Source organism: Schistocerca nitens, chromosome 11 (assembly GCF_023898315.1).
Source record: "Schistocerca nitens isolate TAMUIC-IGC-003100 chromosome 11, iqSchNite1.1, whole genome shotgun sequence".
Lineage (NCBI taxonomy): Eukaryota > Metazoa > Arthropoda > Insecta > Orthoptera > Acrididae > Schistocerca > Schistocerca nitens.
The window spans coordinates 149,748,444-149,772,022 of NC_064624.1; the positions used below are offsets into that span (position 1 = coordinate 149,748,444).

At 41.2% G+C, this 23,579-nt stretch overlaps 1 protein-coding gene across 3 annotated transcripts in view; it reads left to right on the forward strand.

Moving 5' to 3' along the window:
* Positions 1–23,579, forward strand: part of LOC126213328 (peroxisomal carnitine O-octanoyltransferase) — a 313,022-nt gene that overhangs the window by 133,337 nt on the left and 156,106 nt on the right. For all 3 annotated transcript variants that reach the window (XM_049941018.1, XM_049941019.1, XM_049941020.1), the window contains one exon: positions 6,408–6,626. In XM_049941018.1, coding sequence (XP_049796975.1) covers positions 6,408–6,626 — 219 coding nt within the window. The remainder of the gene's footprint in view (positions 1–6,407; positions 6,627–23,579) is intronic.

Below are 23,579 nucleotides of genomic sequence, written 5' to 3' on the forward strand. Positions count from 1 at the left end.
CGAAGCGCGCTGCTCTCTGTTGGATCTTCTCTCTCTCTTCTATCAACCCTATGTGGTACGGATCCCACACTGCTGAGCAGCATTCAAGCAGTGGGCAAACAAGCGTACTGTAATCTACTTCCTTTGTTTTTGGATTGCATTTCCTTAGGATTCTTCCAATGGATCTCAGTCTGGCATCCAATGATCAACTTTGTATGATCATTCCATTTTAAATTACTCCTAATGCATACTCCCAGATAATTTATGGAATTAACTGCTTCCAGTTGCTGACCTGCTATTTTGTAGCTAAATGATAAGGGATTTATCTTTCTATGTATTCGCAGCACATTACACCTGTCTACATTGAGATTCAATTGCCATTCCCTGCACCATGCGTCAGTTCGTAGCAGATCCCCCTGCATTTCAGTACAATTTTCCATTGTTACAACCTCTCTATACACCACAGCATCATCTGCAAAAAGCCTCAGTGAACTTCCGATGTCATGCACAAGGTCATTTATATATATTGTGAATAGCAACGGTCCTACGACACTCCCCTGCGGCACACCTGAAATCACTCTTACTTCGGAAGACTTCTCTCCATTGAGAATGACATGCTGCATTCTGTTACCTAGGAACTCTTCACCCAATCACACAATTGGTCTGATAGTCCATATGCTCTTACTTTGTTCATTAAACGACTGTGGGGAACTGTATTGAACGCCTTGCAGAAGTCAAGAAACACGGCATCTACCTGTGAACCCGTGTCTATGGCCCTCTGAGTCTCGTGGACGAATAGTGCGAGCTGGGTTTCACATGCCCTTCTACACAGGTTTGCATTATCCGCACAGAAAAGTTTGAAATGATGGCATAACTGTCTCTCGTAGGAGTCCCAGTCTTCAGGCAATTGGTCATATGTCGGAAAAGATGATGTTTGCACTGATGGAAGGGTAACCTGCCACAAACACACGGATGCCATTCGGCTGAGTACAGTGGCGAGAGCCTGCTGCTGTTCCGTGAAATCTTGCTGCCAGGCGATGAGACGTCGTGTATTTCTTCCATTGAAACGTTTGTCGGGTGTCTTAGCACCGAATTAACATGTGGAGGAAATGTAACCATCAGTTGTTGTCAAGTTTGCTACATCTACATCTACATCTACATGAACATAAACATGATTACTCTGCAATTCACATTTAAGTGCTTGGCAGGGGGTTCATCGAACCACAATCATACAATCACTCTATCATTCCACTCCCGAACAGCGCGCGGGAAAAACGAACACCTAAACCTTTCTGTTCGAGCTCTCATTTCTCTTATTTTATTTTGATGATCATTCCTACCTATGTAGGTTGGGCTCAACAAAATATTTTCGCATCCGGAAGAGAAAGTTGGTGACTGAAATTTTGTAAATAGATCTCGCCGCGACGAAAAACGTCTTTGCGTTAATGACTTCCATCCCAACTCGCGTATCATATCTGCCACACTCTCGCCCCTATTACGTGATAATACATACTGAGCTGCCCTTTTTTGCGCCCTTTCGATGTCCTCCATCAATCCCACCTGATAAGGATCCCACACTGCGCAGCAATATTCTAACAGAGGACGAACGAGTGTAGTGTAAGCTGTCTCTTTAGTGGACTTGTTGCAGCTTCTAAGTGTCCTGCCAATGAAACGCAACCTTTGGCTTGCCTTCCCCACAATATTATCTATGTGGTCTTTCCAACTGAATTTGTTCGTAATTTTAACACCCAGGTACTGAGCTGAATCGACAGCCTTGAGAATTGTACTATTTATCGAGTAATCGAATTCCAACAGATTTCTTTTGGAACTCGTGTGGATCACCTCACACTTATCGTTATTTAGCGTCAACTGCCACCTGCCACACCATACAACAATCTTTTCTAAATCGCTTTGCAACTGATACTGGTCTTCGGATGACCTTACTAGTCGGTAAATTACAGCATCATCTGCGAACAACCTAAGAGAACTGCTCAGATTGTCATCCAGGTCATTTATATAGATCAGGAACAGCAGAGGTCCCAGGACGCTTCCCTGGGGAACACCTGATATCACTTCAGTTTTACTCGACGATTTGCCGTCTATTACTACGAACTGCGACCTTCCTGACAGGAAATCACGAATCCAGTCACACAACTGAGATGATACCCCATAGGCCCGCAGCTTGATTAGAAGTCGCTTGTGAGGAACGGTGTCAAAAGCTTTCCGGAAATCTAGAAATACGGAATCAACTTGAGATCCCCTGTCGATAGCGGCCATTACTTCGTGCGAATAAAGAGCTAGCTGCGTTGCACAAGAACGATGTTTTCTGAAACCATGCTGATTACGTATGAATAGATTGTTTCCTTCGAGGTGATTCATAATGTTTGAATACAGTATATGCTCCAAAACTCTATTGCAAACTGATGTCAATGATATAGGTCTGTAGTTAGATGGATTATTCCTACTACCCTCCTTAAACACTGGTGCAACCTGCGCAATTTTCCAATCTGTAGGTACAGATCTATCGGTGAGCGAGCGGTTGTATATGATTGCTAAGTATGGAGCTATTGTATCAGCGTAATCTGAAAGGAACCTAATCGGTGTACAATCTGGACCTGAAGACTTGCCCGTATCAGTAAGAACAAACACGATTTACGGAACATAGTACCTTACAGAGAAACACGTAAGATACAATGAAGTAAAGGTTGTGCATGTCACTGAATATCTTGACTGGACAACAGTAATACACATTGCAGAATAGGCTGAGCACTCGTTTGCGATTGCTTAAATAATAATGTTTCTTTGGCAGCTCACCAGAGCGTGCCAATGGGACCTAGGTAGCCTCTATAAGTGGGCCTGTGAACTCTATGGAAGCGCAATCTCTGAAATTGCACAAGTCATGAGTGAAGGTACATCAGTTTTATTTTCTGTATGATGTTTCAAATTATTTTATCATGTTTTAATGTACTGTAAATACATTTAATGCCGTTAATAACTATAAAAATGTTTAATTTTAGTTAAAGAAAATAATGATTCAATATTTGTTAATGGACATTTTCATTTGAAAATAAATGTAGGATTGAAAAGGAAAAGAAAAGGAAAGAAAAGAAAGAAAAAGTTGCTGCTACTGAGAATCAAACCACAGACTTTGTTGTTATAAAAATTCTGTGCTGATGGCAGCTCTGCTGACAGTAATTGAAATGTAACATTTTATATGTCACATTGCTCCAAAATCTTCAAACATTTGAAGGCAATTTTTTCAAGTGTGTTTGACACTTGCTTTACAATGCTTTATCGAGATGGTATCCTGGTGGTGACCCAAAATTCTCTAAGTAAGGAGGAACACTAAGAGGGCAGAGCAGTCTGTAATGTCACCGTCTAAGACTGAACACAAACTGTTAAAACTTTTGGCAGCATGTTAGAACATTAGCAGTTGTAGTTCATGTAAAAATAAAAACTAACAATCCAGATTGCATTTACTTCTGTCCTACTGGTGGAACTTCTCCTTTTTCATCATCACCACCACCTTCGTGAAACATTTCTGATTGTAAGGTTATTCACAAAGCCTCTTCCAATCTTCTCTTTTCTCACACAGTTTATCATTCAGCATTTCTTCCCATTGTAGTTATCTCTGTTTTACGCTATCCTTCACTTGGTCTCTCCATCTTGTTTGTGATTGTCCAACTGATCTTCTTCCAGATTCTCTCTATTGCAGAACCCTTCTCAGTAGCCTTTCTTTTACGCACACTCGTAATGAATGTAAAGAAATAGTACTAAATTTCATTCATTCTGTTTCACACCCCATATACAGTGTTTTATAGATACTGCAACAGTACTGTAAAAATCTCAGTTCATTATTTTCAATATTTTTGAGATGCAAACTTTTACCTAAAACCTACAATAACTTTTCTGGTACTACAAAACCGAGCTAAAGCTTTTAAAGTATTCATTTGTAACCTTATTTGAAGCTGTAACCCAGAAGATTTTTGTTCATAAAATTGTTTTCCAGAGTTTTATTTTCTCTTATTACAGTAGCTTATTGACATAATAGTAATAAGTTCAAAAATATTATTTTTAATTACATTTTGTTGTGCGAGTGATGTGGAGAGAATGAGAGAGTGTATGGAGGACATATAAAGTGTGGAGGTTTTATGTAAAATGTATGCATGGAAATGTTCTTGTGCAATTATGAGATCATGTAATGTATGTCTAGTGTGCTTGCTTTTGTATAAAGGCACCCAGAAGTAAAGTTAGCTGTAAAACCAACTAATATTTCATTTCTGGGGATAATTCATACCTTGTTTTATTTAAATTAAATTTGGTTTCATAAATACAGATTTTTTTTATGAATTGCTGTATGACTTATTGGATGACTTAAGGATTACCACGGGTATTTGAAGGCTGGTGATTTTCTGATTGCCTACATAAACCTACAGTCAATAAGAATTGAACGTCTTCCACACTTTGTGTAGTGCTTTAGACTACGATTTAGTGTCTGTAGGAATCACTCGAGAGCTGTCTTACTGTATGGTGTGGAACCACACCACTCTTATCTTTGTTAAGATGAAGAATACCATACAGTCTCTCAGTTCTTTTATTGTAGTTGTGAAGTGACTACACCTTTGAATGTTTTGATGAAAGTTTGAAAATTTTAAGTGACTGAGTTTGGAAGTTAATGCCATGTGAACTTTCTTGTCATATTTAAAATGCTGTAGAGCATGTTTCATGAGTGTGTAAGCTCTTCTTTTTAAGATGCCCACTGAATGACTTCAGACAGTAACACACAAATAGCTATGGGTCAGCGACTGTACAGAACATAAAAGTAATTCAGATCACATAGGTGAACTTCTGGCCGCTATCGTGTGAAACGTTGTAGTTAAACTAGCACCAACAATGGTTTGACAATAAATACAGACTTCGTAGACATTTACAATTTGTTTTGTGGGTGGACTGAACTGTTAGGGGTGAGAAACTATAACCTGCCCTGCCGCACTCCCCACGTGTGGTTCAGTCGTGGTCTGATGTTGGCTATTGTAACAAAAGCTAGTTACCTCAAGTAGAACAAAAATAAATTGCAGTTTGGCCTGTTACTTTTTATTTTTAAGTTATTGACTTTAAATGACTTGCAGCTCTGTTTGGCTGCCACCAGAACTGTTTCTGCCGAGGTCAAGACTCGACATTCCACCAGTATCCAGCTCCCGCGAAACCCAACTCGCCCTTTTTTCACATGATATCTTGCAAACCGTGGATGAAGGGTATCAGAAGGATGCCAGATTCTTCGAGTTACAAAAAAGCGTTTGACTTGGTGCCCCACTGCAGACTCCTAACTAAGGTACGAGCATACGGGATTGGTTTCCAAACATGTGAGTGGTTTGAAGACTTCTTAAGTAATAGAACCCAGTATGTTGTCCTCGATGGTGAGTGTTCGTCGGAGGTGAGGGTATCGTCTGGAGTGCCCCAGGGAAGTGTGGTGGGTCCGCTGTTGTTTTCTGTCTACATAAACGATCTTTTGGATGTAGTGGATAGCAATGTGCGGCTGTTTGCTGATGATGCTGTGGTGTACGGGAAGGTGTCGTTGTTGAGTGGCTGTAGGAGGATACAAGATGACTTGGACAGGATTTGTGATTGGTGTAAAGAATGGCAGCTAACTCTAAATATAGATAAATGTAAATTAATGCAGATGAATAGGAAAAAGAATCCCGTAATGTTTGAATACTCCATTAGTAGTGTAGCGCTCGACACAGTCACGTCGATTAAATATTTGAGCGTAACATTGCAGAGCGTTATGAAGTGGGACAAGCATGTAATGGCAGTTGTGGAGAAGGCGGGTGGTATTCTTCGGTTCATTGGTAGAATTTTGGGAAGATGTGGTTCATCTGTAAAGGAGACCGCTTATAGGATGCTGGTGCGACCTATTCTTGAGTACTGCTGGATCGTTTGGGATCCCTATCAGGTCGGATTGAGAGAGGAGATAGAAGCAATTCAGAGGTTGGCTGTTAGATTTGTTACTGGTAGGTTTGATCATCACGCGAGTGTTACGGAAATGCTTCAGGAACGCGGGTGGGAGTCTCTGGAGGAAAGGAGGCGTTCTTTTCGTGAATCGCTACTGAGGAAATTTAGAGAACCAGCATTTGAGGCTGACTGCAGTACAATTTTACTGCTGCCAACTTATATTTCGCGGAAAGACCGCAAAGATTTTAAGAGAGATTAGGGCTCGTACAGAGGCATATAGGCAGTCATTTTTCCCTCGTTCTGTTTGGGAGTGGAAGAGGGAGAGAAGATGCTAGTTGTGGTACGAGGTACCCTCCGCCACGCACCGTATGGTCGATTGCGGAGTATGTATGTAGATGTAGATAGAGTACGTTTGTGTCAGATCAGTGCACCTGTGTTGCTGCCGTGACCTTTGAACTGTGTGCTCATCCATCCAGAACCGCACGAGACTACGGGAGCTGAGCACGCGCAACGCGGCGACGCTGTCGGAGATCGAGTCGGCGATGTTCGTGCTCGCACTGGACGACGCGAGGCCCGGCTCGTCGCAGGGAGCCGCCGGCACCGAATCGCTCGGCGGGAACTTCAGCTGCCGCTGGGCCGACAAGAGCCTCGTGCTGGTCTTCTTCGCCGACGGCGTCGTCGGTGGGGTCTCGGATGTGAGTAATGAGTGAGGCGGCTGAGGCAGTACTTAGGCTGTGCTCCCTCTGACCGACTTCTCATTTTCAACAAGTTCGGCATTACGAACAATTATTTTTGACAATATTATTTAAAGGATATATTGCTACTCACTGTGTAGATGTCGAGTCGCAGCCAGGCACTACAAAAAGACTGCTAAACACATAAGCTTTCAGCCAAAGGGCCATCTTCTGAGTTGGACAAAACACACACACACACACACACACACACACACACACACACACACACACTGTAGTGGGACTTTGAATTTCACCGCACTACACTCACTCCCTCAGATATAAATTGTACCGTCACAGCTGTATGAGCGCTCGACGGCAGAGAAAATATTTATAAGAAAATGAAGGTACAAAAATTGTAAATCTTTTTGTTTTCTACCCGCTCCTGTTGCTTGAGAGCGGAAGCTTAACTTCACTTGTTCGCTAGTCTCGGTATGATTCAGAAGTAAAAACGTATTCGTTAGTCTCGGTCTGATGAAGACATAAAAGGAAGGGAGCAGAGGTCTATTATAATATATGGTGATACAGCATAATACCACATGGTAATTTTGTTGCTGTGCAGTGTTTGTTGGAGCCGCTGGTTACGCTTTTCGTGTGCCCGATAACATAATTTTGTTTATTTACAAATCCTCTAAGATGATACTGGGATTCGTCCATCATCCGTCATCGCTTATCTTTTCAAGCATTCATTCACAAAATTGTTGTGACATTCCTGGATGACCTGTTACTTTTACAAATGGTGACGTAGATCTTGTACCAATATTCATTGAAGTCTTCAACAGTGCAACTGTAAAGAGAATGGACGATGACAGATTGAACGAAGTGGGCTTCTTATGCCAGTGGTTCAAACAGCCTCAATACTGTCTGATGTACTAACAGTTTGCACACGGCACAGGTGCTACTTCAAGTATTGGTGTCAACTAATTGACAAAAAGGCATCAGTTGATTTCTGTATGTTACTCAGAGGTAAAAACAGCCAGGCTGGTAACACAAATTTCAGAATTTCCCATTTCTCTAAATCACCACCAACCGAGCGAGGTGGCATAGTTGTTAGCACACTGGACTTGCATTCAGGAGGATGATGGTTTGAACCTGCATCTGGGCATCATGATTTAGATTTTTCATTGTTTCCCTAATTGCCTCCAGGCAAATGCCAGAATGATTCCTTTAAAAGGGCATGGCTGACTTCCTTCTCCATCCTTCTGTACTCCAGTGTGACTGATGACCTCACTGTTTGGCCCCCTTCTCCAAATCAACCAACCAGTCTAAATCACCCTGTGAATTGACAATGTTAATAATTAATATCTTTGATTTAATTTCATTGTTGTTGGCATAGTTTAGGCCTAAGATGTGTTAAATTCCTGCTTGCAAAACTGTTACCAGATTTTTTAGTTTCTTTATGTACATTATTTAAATGAAATGCTGCAGGCTTTAATTTCAACTTTCCACATTTTATTTTTACATTATATACCTCCTCATTAGTTATGTGATCTACCCATCTAATCTTCAGCATTCTTCTGTAGCACCACATTTCGAAAGCTTCTATTCTCTTCTTGTCCAAACTATTTATCATCCATGTTTCACTTCCATAGATGGCTACACTCCATACAAATACTTTCAGAAACGACTTCCTGACACTTAAATCTAAACTCGATGTTAACAGATTTCTCTTCTTCAGAAACGCTTTTCTTGCCATTGCCAGTCTACATTTTATATCCTCTCTACTTCAACCATCGTCAGTTATTTTGCTCCCCAAATAGCAAAACTCCTTTACTACTTTAAGTCCCTCATTTCCTAATCTAATTCCCTCAGCATCACCCGATTTGATTCGACTACATTCCATTATCCTCGGCTTGCTTTTGTTGATGTTCATCTTATACCCTCCTTTCAAGACACTGTCCATTCTGTTCAGCTGCTCTTCCAAGTCCTTTGCTGTCTCTGACAGAATTACAACGTCATCGGCGAACCTCAAAGTTTTTATTTCTTCTCCATGGATTTTAATACCTACTCCGAATTTATCTTTTGCTTCTTTTACTGCTTGCTCAATATATAGATTGAATAACATCGGAGATAGGCTACAACCCTGTCTCACTCCGTTTCCGACCACTGCTTCCCTTTCATGCCCCTCGACTATTATAACTGCCATCTGGTTTCTGTACAAATTGTAAATAGCCTTTCGCTCCCTGTATTTTAGCCCTACCACATTTAGAATTTGAAAGAGAGTATTCCAGTCAACATTGTCAAAAGCTCTCTCTAAGTCTACAAATGCCAGAAACGTAGGTTTGCCGTTTCTTAATCTTTCTTCTAAGATAAGTCGTTAGGTCAGTATTGCCCCACGTGTCCCAATATTTCTACGGAATCCAAACTGATAATAATAATAATAATAATAATAATAATAATAATATGAGAAGGAAAGGTGCTACTCATCATATAGCGGAGATGCTGAGTCGCAGATAGGCACTACAAAAGACTCTCATAATTATAGCTTTCGGCCTTCTTTGTCAACAATAGACAGACATGTGCATGCACACACACACACACACACACACACACACACACACGCAAATAACACACATGACTGCAATCTCAAGCAACGGAAACCACACTGCGAGCAGCAGCAGCACCAGTGCATGATGGGGGGGGGGGGGGGGTTGCTAGGTGGGTTGTACGAGCAGCGAAGTGCTGCGGGTTAGACTGAGGGAATGGGAGGGGGGGAGGGGGGGGGGGGGAAGTGGCTGAAAAGGAGAAAAATAAAAAGACTGGGTGTGGTGATGGAATGACGGCTGTGTAGTGGTGGAATGCGAACAGGGAAGGGGCCGGATGGGTGAGGATAGTGACTTACGAAGGTTGAGGCCAGGAGGGTTCTGGGAATGTAGGATGTATTGCAGGGAAAGTTCCCACCAGCGCAGTTCAGAAAAGCTGTTATTGGTGGAAAGGATCCGTACGGCACAGGCTGTGAAGCGGTCATTGAAATGAAGGATATCGTATTTGGCAGTGTGCTCAGCAGCTGGGTGGTCCACTTGTTCTTTGGCCACAGTTTGTCAGTGGTCATTCATATGGACAGACAGCTTGTTGGTCGTCATGCCTACATAGAATGCACAACAGTGGTTGCAGCTTAGCTTGTAAATCAAATGACTGGTTTCACAGGTATCCCTGCCTTTGAGGGTATAGGTAATGTTAGTGACCGGACTTGAGTAGGTGGTGGTAGGAGGATGTATGGGACAGGTCTTGTATCTACATCTATTACAGGGGTGTGAGCCATGAGTTAATGAGTTGGGAGGAGGGGTTGTGTAAGGATGGACAAGTGTATTGTGTAGGTTCGGTGGACGGCGGAATACCACTGTGTGTCTGCATATGTGTGTCTATTGTTGACGAAGGGCTTAATGGCTAAGCTATAATTGTGAGTCTTTTTGTTGTGCCTATCTACGACTCAGCATCTGCGCTACATGGTGAGTAGCACCATTCCTTCTCAATAATAATAATAATAATAATAATAATAATAATAATAATAATAAACCCTGTGGAGGCCCGGGAAAAGGATAGGCCTCCGGTATGTTCTGCCAGTCGTAAAAGGCGACGAAAAGAACAAACCACTAATAGGGCTAACCCCCCTTTTAGTGTGATTAGTTGGTTCAGGACAGAACTAAAGAAGCCTCGGACAAGCGCCGTCATGGCCGGGGACGACGCTTGAACCCTATGCCCGTCCACAATGGTAACGACACTGCTAGCCAACTGGAAAATGATTTAAATCCAAATAGAGGTGTTTTGCAGGATATGCTTCCTGCAACCACCCTAGAAGGAAAACAAGAGGATGAGATGGTCAGATGAAGTTAATTGACACCTCATGTTCTGTTATTACCAAGCAACAAACCTAGTAACCAACACAACTGGATACAGATCACAAGTATACACAACATTTATTACCAGATACCCTGAATTAAAATTTTTAACAGAACAACGACTAGCTGATCAGATCCGTGTAATAATAAAAAATAACAGGATACCCCAGTCAGAATTAGAAAACATCAAACAACAAGTACAACAAATACTGGAGCAAAATAATGTGCAATCAGAAGAAGAAGAAAATACAGTAATGGACTCAAACATCCCAGAGCAAACAAACAAAGAACAACATGCATCAATTAAACAATCAGAGAAAAACGAAATCTTAAGACAGCCACCAGAACAAGCACAAATAGAACACGAAGTGACACAAGTTAGATATAGAAGAAAAATTTCAGCTGACATATATAGAATACAAAGACACAAATACAGACATTAGACCATTCTTGCATAGACCGCCAAATAACCCACAAGTCGAAACAACAATAAAAACTATCAACACAATCATACACAACAAAATAAATGAAAACACACTATGGAAGAGTTTCAACTACTGGTTTATATAGGAGCACTCACTACACTAAATATACACACTAGGCAGAGATCAGAACCAACCAACACACAGAAGAAACCCACAAAACCAGCATGGCAACACAGGCTACAGATCAGAATAGAAAAACTGAGAAAAGACATCGGACAGCTACCACAATTTATAAGAAATGAAATGTCAGAAAAAAAAAAAAAACAAAAAAGGTTAGGTAAAATCTCACAACAAGAAGCGATGGAGCAGTTAGATGAAAAGAAGCAGAAATTACAAGCATTGGCCAAACGACTTGGAAGATACAAAAAAAATGAAAATAGAAGGAAACAAAACCAAACATTCAACACAAACCAAAAGAAATTTTACCAGACAATAGATAACACACACATTCAAATAGACAACCCACCAAACATAACAAACATGGAACACTTCTGGAGCAACATATGGTCAAACCCAGTACAACATAACAGGCATGCACGGTGGATACAAGCAGAAACAGACACATACAAGATGATACCACAAATGCCTGAAGCGATAATTTTGCAACATGAAGTCACCCAAGCAATTAATTCTACTCACAATTGGAAAGCCCCTGGAAAAGATAAAATAGCAAATTTCTGGCTAAAGAAGTTCACCTCAACACATTCACATCTAACTAAATTATTTAACAGTTACATTGCAGACTCATACACATTCCCTGATACACTTACACATGGAATAACTTATCTGAAACCTAAAGATCAAGCAGACACAGCGAACCCAGCTAAATATCACCCCATAACATGCCTACCAACAATATACAAAATATTAACTTCAATCATTAAACAGAAATTAATGACACATACAACACACAACAAAATTATAAATGAAGAACAAAAAGGCTGTTGCAAAGGAGCACGAGGATGTAAAGAGCAACTGATAATAGATGCAGAGGTGACATATCAAGCTAAAACTAAACAAAGGTCGCTACACTACGCATACATTGATTACCAAAAAGCTTTTGATAGTGTACCCCACTCATGGTTACTACAAATATTGGAAATATACAAAGTAGATCCTAAATTGATACAGTTCCTAAACATACTAATGAAAAATTGGAAAACCACACTTAATATCCAAACAAATTCAAATAATATCACATCACAGCCAATACAGATTAAGCGTGGAATATACCAAGGAGACTCATTAAGTCCTTTCTGGTTCTGCCTTGCTCTGAACCCACTATCCAACATGCTAAATAATACAAATTATGGATACAATATTACTGGAACATACCCACACAAAATCACACATTTGCTGTACATTGATGATCTAAAACTACTGGCAGCAACAAATCAACAACTCAACCAATTACTAAAGATAACAGAAGTATTCAGGAATGATACAAATATGGATTTTGGAACAGACAAATGTAAGAAAAATAGTATAGCCAAGGGAAAACACACTAAACAAGAAGATTACATATTGGATAACCACAGCGACTGCATAGAAGCGATGGAAAAAACAGATGCCTATAAATATCTAGGATACAGACAAAAAATAGGAATAGATAATACAATTATTAAAGAAGAACTAAAAGAAAAATATAGATAAAGACTAACAAAAATACTGAAAACAGAATTGACAGCAAGAAACAAGACAAAAGATATAAATACTTATGCTATACCAATACTTACCTACTCATTTGGAGTAGTGAAATGGAGTAACACAGACCTAGAATCACTCAATACACTTACACGATCGCAATGCCACAAATATAGAATACATCACATACATTCAGCAGCAGAAAGATTCACATTAAGCAGAAAGGGAGGAGGAGGGGATTTATCGACATAAAAAACCTACATTATGGACAAGTAGACAATTTAAGAAAATTCTTTATAGAACGAGCAGAAACTAGCAAAATACACAAAGCAATCACTCATATAAATACATCGGCTACACCACTGCAATTTCATAACCACTTTTACAATCCTTTAGATCACATAACATCAACAGACACGAAGAAAATAAATTGGAAAAAGAAAACACTACATGGCAAGCACCCGTATCATCTAACACAGCCATACATCGATCAATAGGCATCCAACACGTGGCTAAGAAAAGGCAATATATACAGTGAGATGGAAGGATTCATGACTGCAATACAGGATCAAACAATAAACATCAGATATTACAGCAAGCATATTATTAAAGATCCCAATACCACAACAGATAAATGCAGACTTTGCAAACAACAAATAGAAACAGTAGATCACATCACAAGCGGATGTACAGAATACCCCAGAAGACATGACAATGTAGCAAAAATAATACATCAACAACTTGCCATAAACATAAACTTATAAAACAACACGTTCCCACATACAAGAATGCACCACAAAATGTACTGGAGAATGATGAATACAAATTATACTGGAACAGAACCATTATAGCAGATAAAACAACACCACATACCAAACCTGACATCATACTCACCAATAAAAAGAAGAAATTAACACAACTAATCATAATATCCATGCCCAATACAACAAATATACAGAAGAAAACAGGAGAAAAAATTGAAAAATACATCCAACTGGCTGAGGAAGTCAAAGACATGTGGCATCAGGATACAGTTTACATTATACCAATTATACTATCAACTACAGGAGTCATACCACACAATACCCACCAGTACATCAACGCAATACAACTACATCCAAACTTATATATACAACTACAGAAATCTGTAATTATTGATACATGTTCAGTTACCTGAAAGTTCCTAAATGCAATGTAACATATACCGTACAGTTAAAAAGAAGTCACGCTTGATGTAGGTCCGTGTCACTTTCCATTTTTAACCAGATATAAGGTCTGAGAAAGGAAAGATAATAATTTTAACATTGAAAATTTCGAAATAGATTAATTTTTACAAAATGACAAAACCTATGGAACATACTCAAACCAACATCATTAGATTGCTGATATGATAGAAATATGCACTGCCTGACAAAAATAGTGATGAATGAAATGAAAATCATGTGTTTGGAGGGTATGTGGTGTCATTACAGACATTACAGTATGGAGTCCAATGTCAAAGAATGTGGCAGTATAAACTCACTTATCAGTATGATGCATGGGAAAGGTGTCGTGAAGCTATTGTATTGGGTTCATGCACAAGTTTGTAGCATTTTTCCATAAGTTTAATAAACACAATATACACACATCAATAATATATTCTCCTTCACTATTACAACAGTCCGCTAATGCTGAGATAATTTTTTGATTATGCAACTGTGGAAATCACTCCATTTTGGGACGACGAACTCGTCAAGCTGTGTTCAGAGTGCATTTCCAGCTGTAAAGGAAGTTCCTCAAAGGTTGTTCGCTAGAGAGTGGAAAAGGTGAAAATCTGAAGGCAGAAGGTCAGGTGAATAAGGTTGATGTGAAATGACTTATGAAACCAACTCCTGTATGGTGTTTTTTTGTCAGTCTAGGAGAATGAGGGCATGCATTATCATGAATTAGCATCACTTCACACAGTCTTCCCGCTCATTGTTCTCAGTTTGCTCTACGAGATGTCTCAGTTGTTGACAGTAAATGTCAGCAGTGACGTTACACATCGGGGAAGCAGTTCATAGTATACTACACTGACGCTGTTGCACCAGATGCGTAACATTATCTTTTGTGGACGTGCGCAGGTCTTTGTACGGGGAGTTGCTACTTTGTTTGGGCTCGACCATTCCTTATGTTAGCATAAGAGAATGTAGATGAAGACGAAATGGGAGATACGATACTGCATGAAGAGTTTGACAGAGCACTGAAAGACCTGAGTCGAAACAAGGCCCCGGGAGTAGACAACATTCCATTAGAACTACTGACGGCCTCGGGAGAGCCAGTCCTGACAAAACTCTACCATCTGGTGAGCAAGATGTATCAGACGGGCGAAATACCCTCAGACTTCAAGAAGAATATAATAATTCCAATCCCTAAGAAAGCAGGTGTTGACAGATGTGAAAATTATCGAACTTTTAGTTTAATAAGTCACAGCTGCAAAATACTAACACGAATTCTCTACAGACTAATGGAAAAACTGCTAGAAGCCGACCTCGGGGAAGATCGGTTTGGATTCCGTAGAAAAATTGGAACACGTGAGGCAATACTGACCTTACGACTTATCTTAGAAGAAAGATTAAGGAAAGGCAAATCTACATTTCTAGCATTTGTAGACTTAGAGAAAGTTTTTGTCAGTGTTGACTGGAATGCACTCTTTCAAATTCTAAAGGTGACAGGGGTAAAACACCAGGAGCGAAAGGCTACTTACAATTTGTACAGAAACCAGATGGTTATTATAAGAGTCGAGGGGCATGAAAGGGAACCAGTGGTTGGGTGGGAAGGGAGTGAGACAGGGTTGTAGCCTATCCCCTATTCAATCTGTATATTGAGCATGCAGTAAAGGAAACAAAAGAAAAATTCGGAGTAGGAATTAAAACCCATGGAGGAGAAATAAAAACTTTTAGGTTCGCGGATGACATTGTCATTCTGTCAGAGACAGCAAAGGACCTGGAAGAGCAGTTGAACGGAATGGACAGTGTCTTGAAAGGAGGATATAAGATGAACATCAATAAAAGCAAAACTAGGATAATGGAATGTAGTCGAATTAAGTCGGGTGATGCTGAGAGAATTAGATTAGGAAATGAGACGCTTAAAGTAGTAAACGAGTTTTGCTATTTGGGGAGCAAAATAACTGATGATGGTCGAAGTAGAGAGGATATAAAGTGTAGACTGGCAATGGCAAGGAAAGCGTTTCTGAAGAAGAGAAATTTGTTAACATCGAGTATAGATTTAAGTGTTAGGAAGTCGTTTCTGAAAGTATTTGTATAGAGTGTAGCCATGTATGGAAGTGAAACATGGACGATAAATAGTTTAGACAAGAAGAGAACAGAAGCTTTCGAAATGTGGTGCTACAGAAGAATGCTGAAGATTAGATGGGTAGATCACATAACTAATGAGGAGGTACTGAATAGAATTGGGAAGAGGAGGAGTTTGTGGCACAACTTGACAAGAAGAAGGGACTGGTTGGTAGGACATGTTCTGAGGCATCAAGGGATCACCAATTTAGCATTGGAGGGTAAAAGTCGTAGAGGGAGACCAAGAGATGAATACACTAAGCAGATTAAGAAGGATGTACGTTGCAGTAGATATTGGGAGGTGACGAAGCTTGCACAGGATAGAGTAGCGTGGAGAGCTGCATCAAACCAGTCTCAGGACTGAAGACCACAACAATAACAACAATATGTTAGCATAAAGACACTATTTCTCGCCACCAGAAATGATACGTAGGAGGAATAGTCAGTGTTGCGGTCGATGTCGTTTGCGAGCCAGTTGGTGACGAGCAAGCAGTTGTGCTCGTGTGGCAACTCTCCGATTTTTGTGGTTTTGGCTCAGAGAATGCGGTATTGATACACGCGATTTTTGAACCTTCCGTAGTCCGTGGAAATGTCGCACTGTGTCGGAATGATCACAGTTCATCCCATTTGCCAGTTCTCTAGTACACTGGTGTGGATCATTGTGGATTAATGTGTTAAAATGATCTTCATCAAACCCTGAATGTCTTCCTGAATGTGGAGAGTCACTAATGTCAAAGCGATCCTCCTCAAAACGAGAAAGCCATTTTCTTGCTGTGATCTGTACAGTGACATTATCCCCGTGCACTGCGCAAAAGGTTCTGCCTGCCTCATCTGCGGACACTCCTCTTTTGATCTCAAACAGAACATTATGTTGGAAATATTTCCAATTTCTCCACATTTCTCTCCATTTTCTAGTGTTCACGGCTCCACTCACTATGTCCCAAGTGACAAAATGACAGTACGTAAACTTAAATAGCAACACGATTACGAAGTCTTTAGTGACGGAGTCCTTGCATAAAAAGTTCTCGGTTTACTTGCGCTTCAAATTTGGATAACATCCCAAGCTTTCGATGATTACCTCCGTCATCTTCGTCAGGGGTGAAACTGACTGTCGTGGACAGTCAGGCTTTTATAAGCAGTGGACGGCTTCTCATTCGCTGGATGACGTCACGGTGAAAACGGCGCGTACCGAGGTGGCGGCCTCTATATCCGTAGATTTTGTTTGCGCGCTTTATCCGGCGTTGCTTGCAGCGCCATCCGTCGCAACAGGCGGAGAACTGCGAGGAATGTAAGAAGTCTCCATTTGTGCTCTTTCTTTATCAATTGTGTGCGTCCATGCATTGCTGAGTGCATATCCGGAGTCTCTGTTGAAATTATTTTCACAGAGTCTATTGAAATAATTTTCAGAGTCTAATTTCAACTGCTTCCCTGATGACGGAGTCCCAATAGGTTGAAGCGTGAGCAAGTAGTCTTGTTTCATCAAATAAAATCTTATGTTTATTTAACAAACTGTGCTCTGCCACCGCTGATTTTTCTAGATACCCGTTCTTCAGGTGACACTGATGTTCCACACAGCGATCGGCAACAGTTCTTATAGACTGGCCCACATAATTTTTGCCACACTTGCAAGGAATGTTGCAAATTCTCGACACTCTCAGACTGAGATTATCTTTCACGGGTCGCAACATCTCCTTAATCTTCCTGGGTGAGCGGAAGACTGGTTCGGTTCCCTGCCGGCTCAGGACTCTGTCGATCTTGCCGGTCGTTGCACCGCAGAATGGTAGCCGCGCGATGTGTTGGTCCTCTTCATCTGTTCGAACAGCGTCTTTCCTAGGTCACCTGAAAAACAGGTATCTAGAAAAATCAGCGGTGGCTGAGCACAGTTTGTTAAATAAACATAAGATTTTATTCGATGAAACAAGACTACTTGCTCACGCTTCAAACTACTGGGACTCTGTCACCAGGGAAGCAGTTGAAATTAGACTCTGTGAAAATAATTTCAACAGAGACTCCGGTTATGCACTCAGCAATGCATGGAAGTGTGCAGTTGTAAAAGAAAGAATGCAGAGGGAGACTTCTTACATTCCTTGCAGTTCTCCGCCTGTTGCGACGGATTGCGCTGCAAGCAACGTCGGATAAAGCGCGCAATGAAAATCTATGGATATAGAGGCCGCCTCTTAAGTATGCGCCGTTATCACCGTGACGTCATCCAGCTATTGAGAAGCCGTCCACTGCTTATAAAAGCGGAACCCTCACCAGTCCACGACAGTCAGTTTTACTCCTGACGAAGATGACGGAGGTAATCATTGAAAGCTTGGGATGTTATCCAAATTTGAAGCGCAAGTAAACCGAGAACTTTTTATGCATGAAATAGCAACAGTTAACTACAAATAAAAAATGACAGTCAAAAAATAAACCCATAGGAACCAGAATATGAACTTGAAGAACAAAAATGCTATGAGCTGATGCACCAACCTGTTACCTTATTTCAAGGCGAGCTGGTCCAGAACTGTCGTAACTGGTGCTCGATATCGTGGATGCAGGTACTGGAGCAGAACTGACATCTGATCTCGTTCCACACACATTGTGTTTGGAATAGATATCGGTATTTTGCTGGCCGTAGGAGTACCTCAGCAGTATGTAGACAGTTAACAATAACACATTCCACATGCCGAGGGGCATTATTCTGTCGAAGAATGCCTCCGCCAGCTTGTCACGTGAGAGATGAGGTCACGTGATGTCTGTGACATATTGTTGTGCTCTCAGAGTTCCCAAAGTCACTACCAGCCACGAGCTAAAGTCACATCCAGCTGACAACCAGAGCAACACCACAGTGCCTCTCCGACACACTGGAAGGATGGGAGCTCTCCACAGGTTGACGACGTGCTAGCTGACAGCGGTAATCTGGGGTAGTGGGGAACTGCGATTCGTCACTGTATGCGGTGCAGTACCATTTGTAACAGTCCGTGCTTACTGGTCGTGGGATCACTGTGAGCACACCTGTTTTGTTAACGGCAGATTTCGCAGGGTAAAAAAACAGACGCGCAAAATTACAGACCGATATCCCAAGCTCGTGTTTCCAACAGAATCCTCAAACATATTCTCACACCGCACAGGTGGCGCAGTGGTTAGCACACTGGATTCGCATTCGGGAGGATGACGGTTCAATCCCGCGTCCGGCCGTCCTGATACAGGTTTTCCGTGATTTCCCTAAATCGCTTCAGGCAAATGCCGGGATGGTTCCGTCGAAAGGGCACAGCCAAATTATGTCCCCATCCTTCCCTAATCCAGTGAGACCGATGACCTCGCAGTTTGGTCTCTTGCCCCAAGTAACCCAACTCATATTCTCACTTCGAATATAATAAAATTTCTTCAGACTGAGAAGCTTACATCCACAAACTGACACAGTTTTAGAAAGCACCACTCGTGTGTAACTCGGTTTGCCCTTTTTCTCGCACGATATACTGCGAACAATGGATGAAGGGCAACAGGCAGATTCCGTATTTCTAGATTTCCGGAAAGCATTTGACACGGTGCCCCTTTGCAGGCTTTAATGAAGGTACGAGCACATGGAATAAATTAGCAGGTATGTGAGTGGCTATCCGAGCAGTCTGAGGCACTGCAGTCACGGACTGTGCGGCTGGCGTGGGTGTGTGTGTTTGTCCTTAGGATAATTTAGGTTAAGTAGTGTGCAAGCTTAGGGACTGATGACCTTAGCAGTCCCATAAGATTTCACACACATTTGAACATTTTTTGTGAGTAGCCTGAAGACTTCATAAATAATAGAACACAGTACTGTAGTGGTTAATAAAAAAGAAAAAGAGAAGAGAAGAAAAGAAAAGATTGAAAATGTGGGAAGAAAAGGTGAATAAAAAGGGGTTTTAAAATCGTTAATGACTGTGAAAAAGGGAAAGAATGAAATGCAAATCGGACTTCGTATTACAGAAAAGTTATCGGACTTCGTGGTTCGGAAAAGCTATTGTTGGGGTGGTCCTTGTGGCGTTTCTGAGCAGAAGTCAAACCAATTTCCACTACAAAAATTATTTGAAAGAGAACAGAGAATAACAAAATGTGCTTAACAGGGGGAAATGGCGTAGATAAGAGTTCATCCTTTACCATGTTAACATGTCTTCTCTCGTGCGGCGTCCAGGTCTTGTTCTCCAAAAATCTCCTGCTTCATTTCTGCGTGAAAAGTCATAGCTGCTCTGAAATCTTGCAATAAATTTTCATTGTCCAGAAATTACTAATCAATCACAAATCAAAACTATCTTGGTATTGAATGCAATGTATTTTACGTTGCTTCCCTCCTCCAAATGTAATACAAACTTCCACAATACGTCTACACATCAATAAGTTTTTTCGTCTTCATCTGACCAAGACTAGGTACTAAGTAAGTTAAGCTTCCGCTCTCGAGAGACAAAAGCGGGTAGCAAACAAAAAGAGTTACAATTTTAGTACCTTCATTTTCTTATATATTTCTCTGCCATTGAGCGCTCATACAGCAGCGGCAGTATAATTTATATCTGAGGGAACGTGTGTAGCGCAGCGAAATTCAAAGTCCCGCTACAGTACATTGCCCTCGATGGAGAATGTTAGTCAGAGACGAGCGCATCGTCAGGAGTGCCCCAGGGAAGTGGGATAGCACTGCTGCTGTTCTCTATATACCGTATTTACCCAAATCTAAGTCGCACTTTTTTTCCGGTTTTTGTAAGCCAAAAAACCGCCTGCGGCTTAGAATCGAGTGCAAAGCAAGCGAAAGTTCTGAAAAATGTTGGTAGGTGCCGCCACAACTAACTTTTGCCGTCAAATATATGTAGTGCTGCACAGGCATGCTTTGCAGGCGTGAAGATAAATATTGGCGCCAAAACCTCTGCGTCAGTAATTAAATTAAAAAGGAGAGGTGGAAGACGAGCTTTTTTTTCTCCGCCCCAATTTTCGACCACTGCATTTTCATAAGTTACCCAAAGAAGTAAATACAAATTCCGTATTGTTTATTTTCAAATGTAGCAGTATTTCAATGTACTATGAAAATCCGACTGGCAAGACTTTTTCGGATGTTTGTCAATATGGCCAACTCTACGTTCTGCATTTTTTCCTGCCTGTGAGAAGAGATGGTTGCTAATAGGAACTTTTATGAATTGTGAAACACATGCAGTAGACATATTCTCTTCGCCATAAGAATAATACGAATATAAACATTTTGCCATGTATTCTTTTGTGTTTGCTGCTATCTCATTTAAATCCTGTCTGCCTAATAAACTACGAAACTAGAGTGAGACAACAACATTGATCATTATCAAAGAAAGCAGCAGTGTAAGTAACAACAAATAGCAGTCTCTTGCCATTGTTTCACTGATGAGAAAAAGCAAGCCATGCCGCGAGCGGCGACAGGTCGTCAACACTCATTATCAGAATGCGACAAACAATGCATGACACAGTACAATAATGCATTTTCAGCTTAGAGTGACGTAAACACCTATAACAAAGAGAACGGCACTTATCAGATCAATGAAAAATAAGCAATCGATTCAAACCAGACGAAGTACACGAAAAAGGAAGGGTACCCGTATAAATACGGACGGAGCGCCTGACGCATAGCAATGGCTACCTGGTAAAGCTTAACTGTTAAGTTTAGGACTCGAACCAAACTACTGTAACTGTATCGTCATTCATTCGACCTAAATTGTGTCTCATATTACAATGGACCAACTTTGTTTCGATTTGGAGGCGTGGGCTAAAACTTTTCTCTCCCCTTGAATTTCGAGTCTCAAACTTCAGGTGCGGCTTAGATTCGAGTGCGGCTTAGATTTGAGTAAATACGGTAGTAGTGTTACAGGGTACCCTCTGCCGTGCACCATATGGTAGCTTGTGGGGTTTCTGTGGAGATGTAGATGCGGATGTAGATGTAGACAGTATTTCCCTACTCTGGCTGCTACTAGTCCACAACTGACATTGTGGGATGACATAAAAGTTGCAGGGAGACCATTCCTTATTCTCTGATGTTAGGCACACGTGTGAAGGGGCTGCGATGTGCTCAGTGCACACAGTATAGTGATCTTCCTTTGTGGTGGTCAAACATAGTGAAGCAGCATCCTGATCCGTGCAGTCCAACATCAGACCACTGTCACGTCTGAATGCCCCGCAATTCTGGATTCTGCAAAATTCCACGAGTCGGCCGAATACAGACCCACAGTGAGACCCCTTCCGGGAGTTGATAATGTCGAGTCACTTGGGTACGTGGCGTCTCCGTGTCCTTCACAGTAATCACACATCTGACAATGTTCACACGCCTTATGTGTGGGGTGAGTCATGTAAGGCCTAATACTCTTATTATTTTGTGAACAGTTCCCAATTTTGAAATGAGGTTTTTGGCAAATGATAGCTCGCTAAGGGGGATGTGTATTTTCGTGTGTAATTTGGAATTGTAACTCTTGTATTGATCAAGAAATTGAAGCAAGAATGATTTTTTAAATAGAACGATACATGCTTTAATGGCACCCGGAAGAACTTGAAAAGATGAGTGCAGTGATATAATGCTTGTTAGTTTTTGGGTTGAAACTGTTTCCAAAAGAATCCGAGAAATATTCTAAAGTTGAAAAGCGAGTCAGCCGAAATTGCCTACTGTGTTGTAAACACGCTTGTACTGGGCTGTGTCATCGTGTCAAGCCTTTTGACTGTTTACTTGTTGGCATTGCAGACATGTACACCACTGGAGAGACATGCTACATTTATATGGTAAATGTCAAACAAATGGTAATGGAAAATTGCCTGACAAAAATGTAGTTGTTTCTACAAAAACCTGGAAACATACACATATTTGAAATAGTTTTCCCAAGCTCCATGTGGTACACCAGACACTAGCATATGCTGGAGTTCCATATACAGAAATTGTGTCTGATCCCTATCCACACTATGTGATCAAAAGTATCCGGACACCTCCAAAAACATATGTTTTTCATATTAGGTGCACTGTGCTGCCACCTACTGCTAGGTACTCCATATCGGCGACCTCGATAGTCATTAGACATTGTCAGCGAGCAGAATGGGGCACTGTGCAGAACTCACGGACTTTGAATGTGGTCAGGTGATTGGGTGTCACTTGTCATACGTCTGTACGCGAGGTTTCAACACTCATAAACCTCCCTAGGTCCACTGTTTTCAATGTGATAGTTAAGTGGAAATGTCAAGGGACATGTACAGCACAAAAGCTTACAGGCCGACCTCATCTGTTGACTGACAGAGACCGCCAACAGTTGAAGAGAGTCATAATGTGACACCTATCTAGACCATCACACAGGAATTCCAAACTACATCAGGATCCACTGCAAGTACTATGACAGTTAGGCGGGAGGTGAGAAAACTTGGATTTCATGGTCGAGCCACACATCGTGCCGGTAAATCACAAATGACACCTCACTCGGGGTAAGGAGCGTAAACACTGGATGACAGAACAGTGTAAAAATGAATCACGGTACGCAATGTGGTGATCTGATGGCAGGGTGTGCGTATGGCGAGCGCCCGGTGAACATCATCTGCCAACATGTGTAGTGCAAACAGTAAAATTTGGAGGCGGTGGTGTTATGGTGCGGTCAGGTTTTTCATGGAGGGGGTTTGCATTCCTTGTTGTCTTGCATGGCA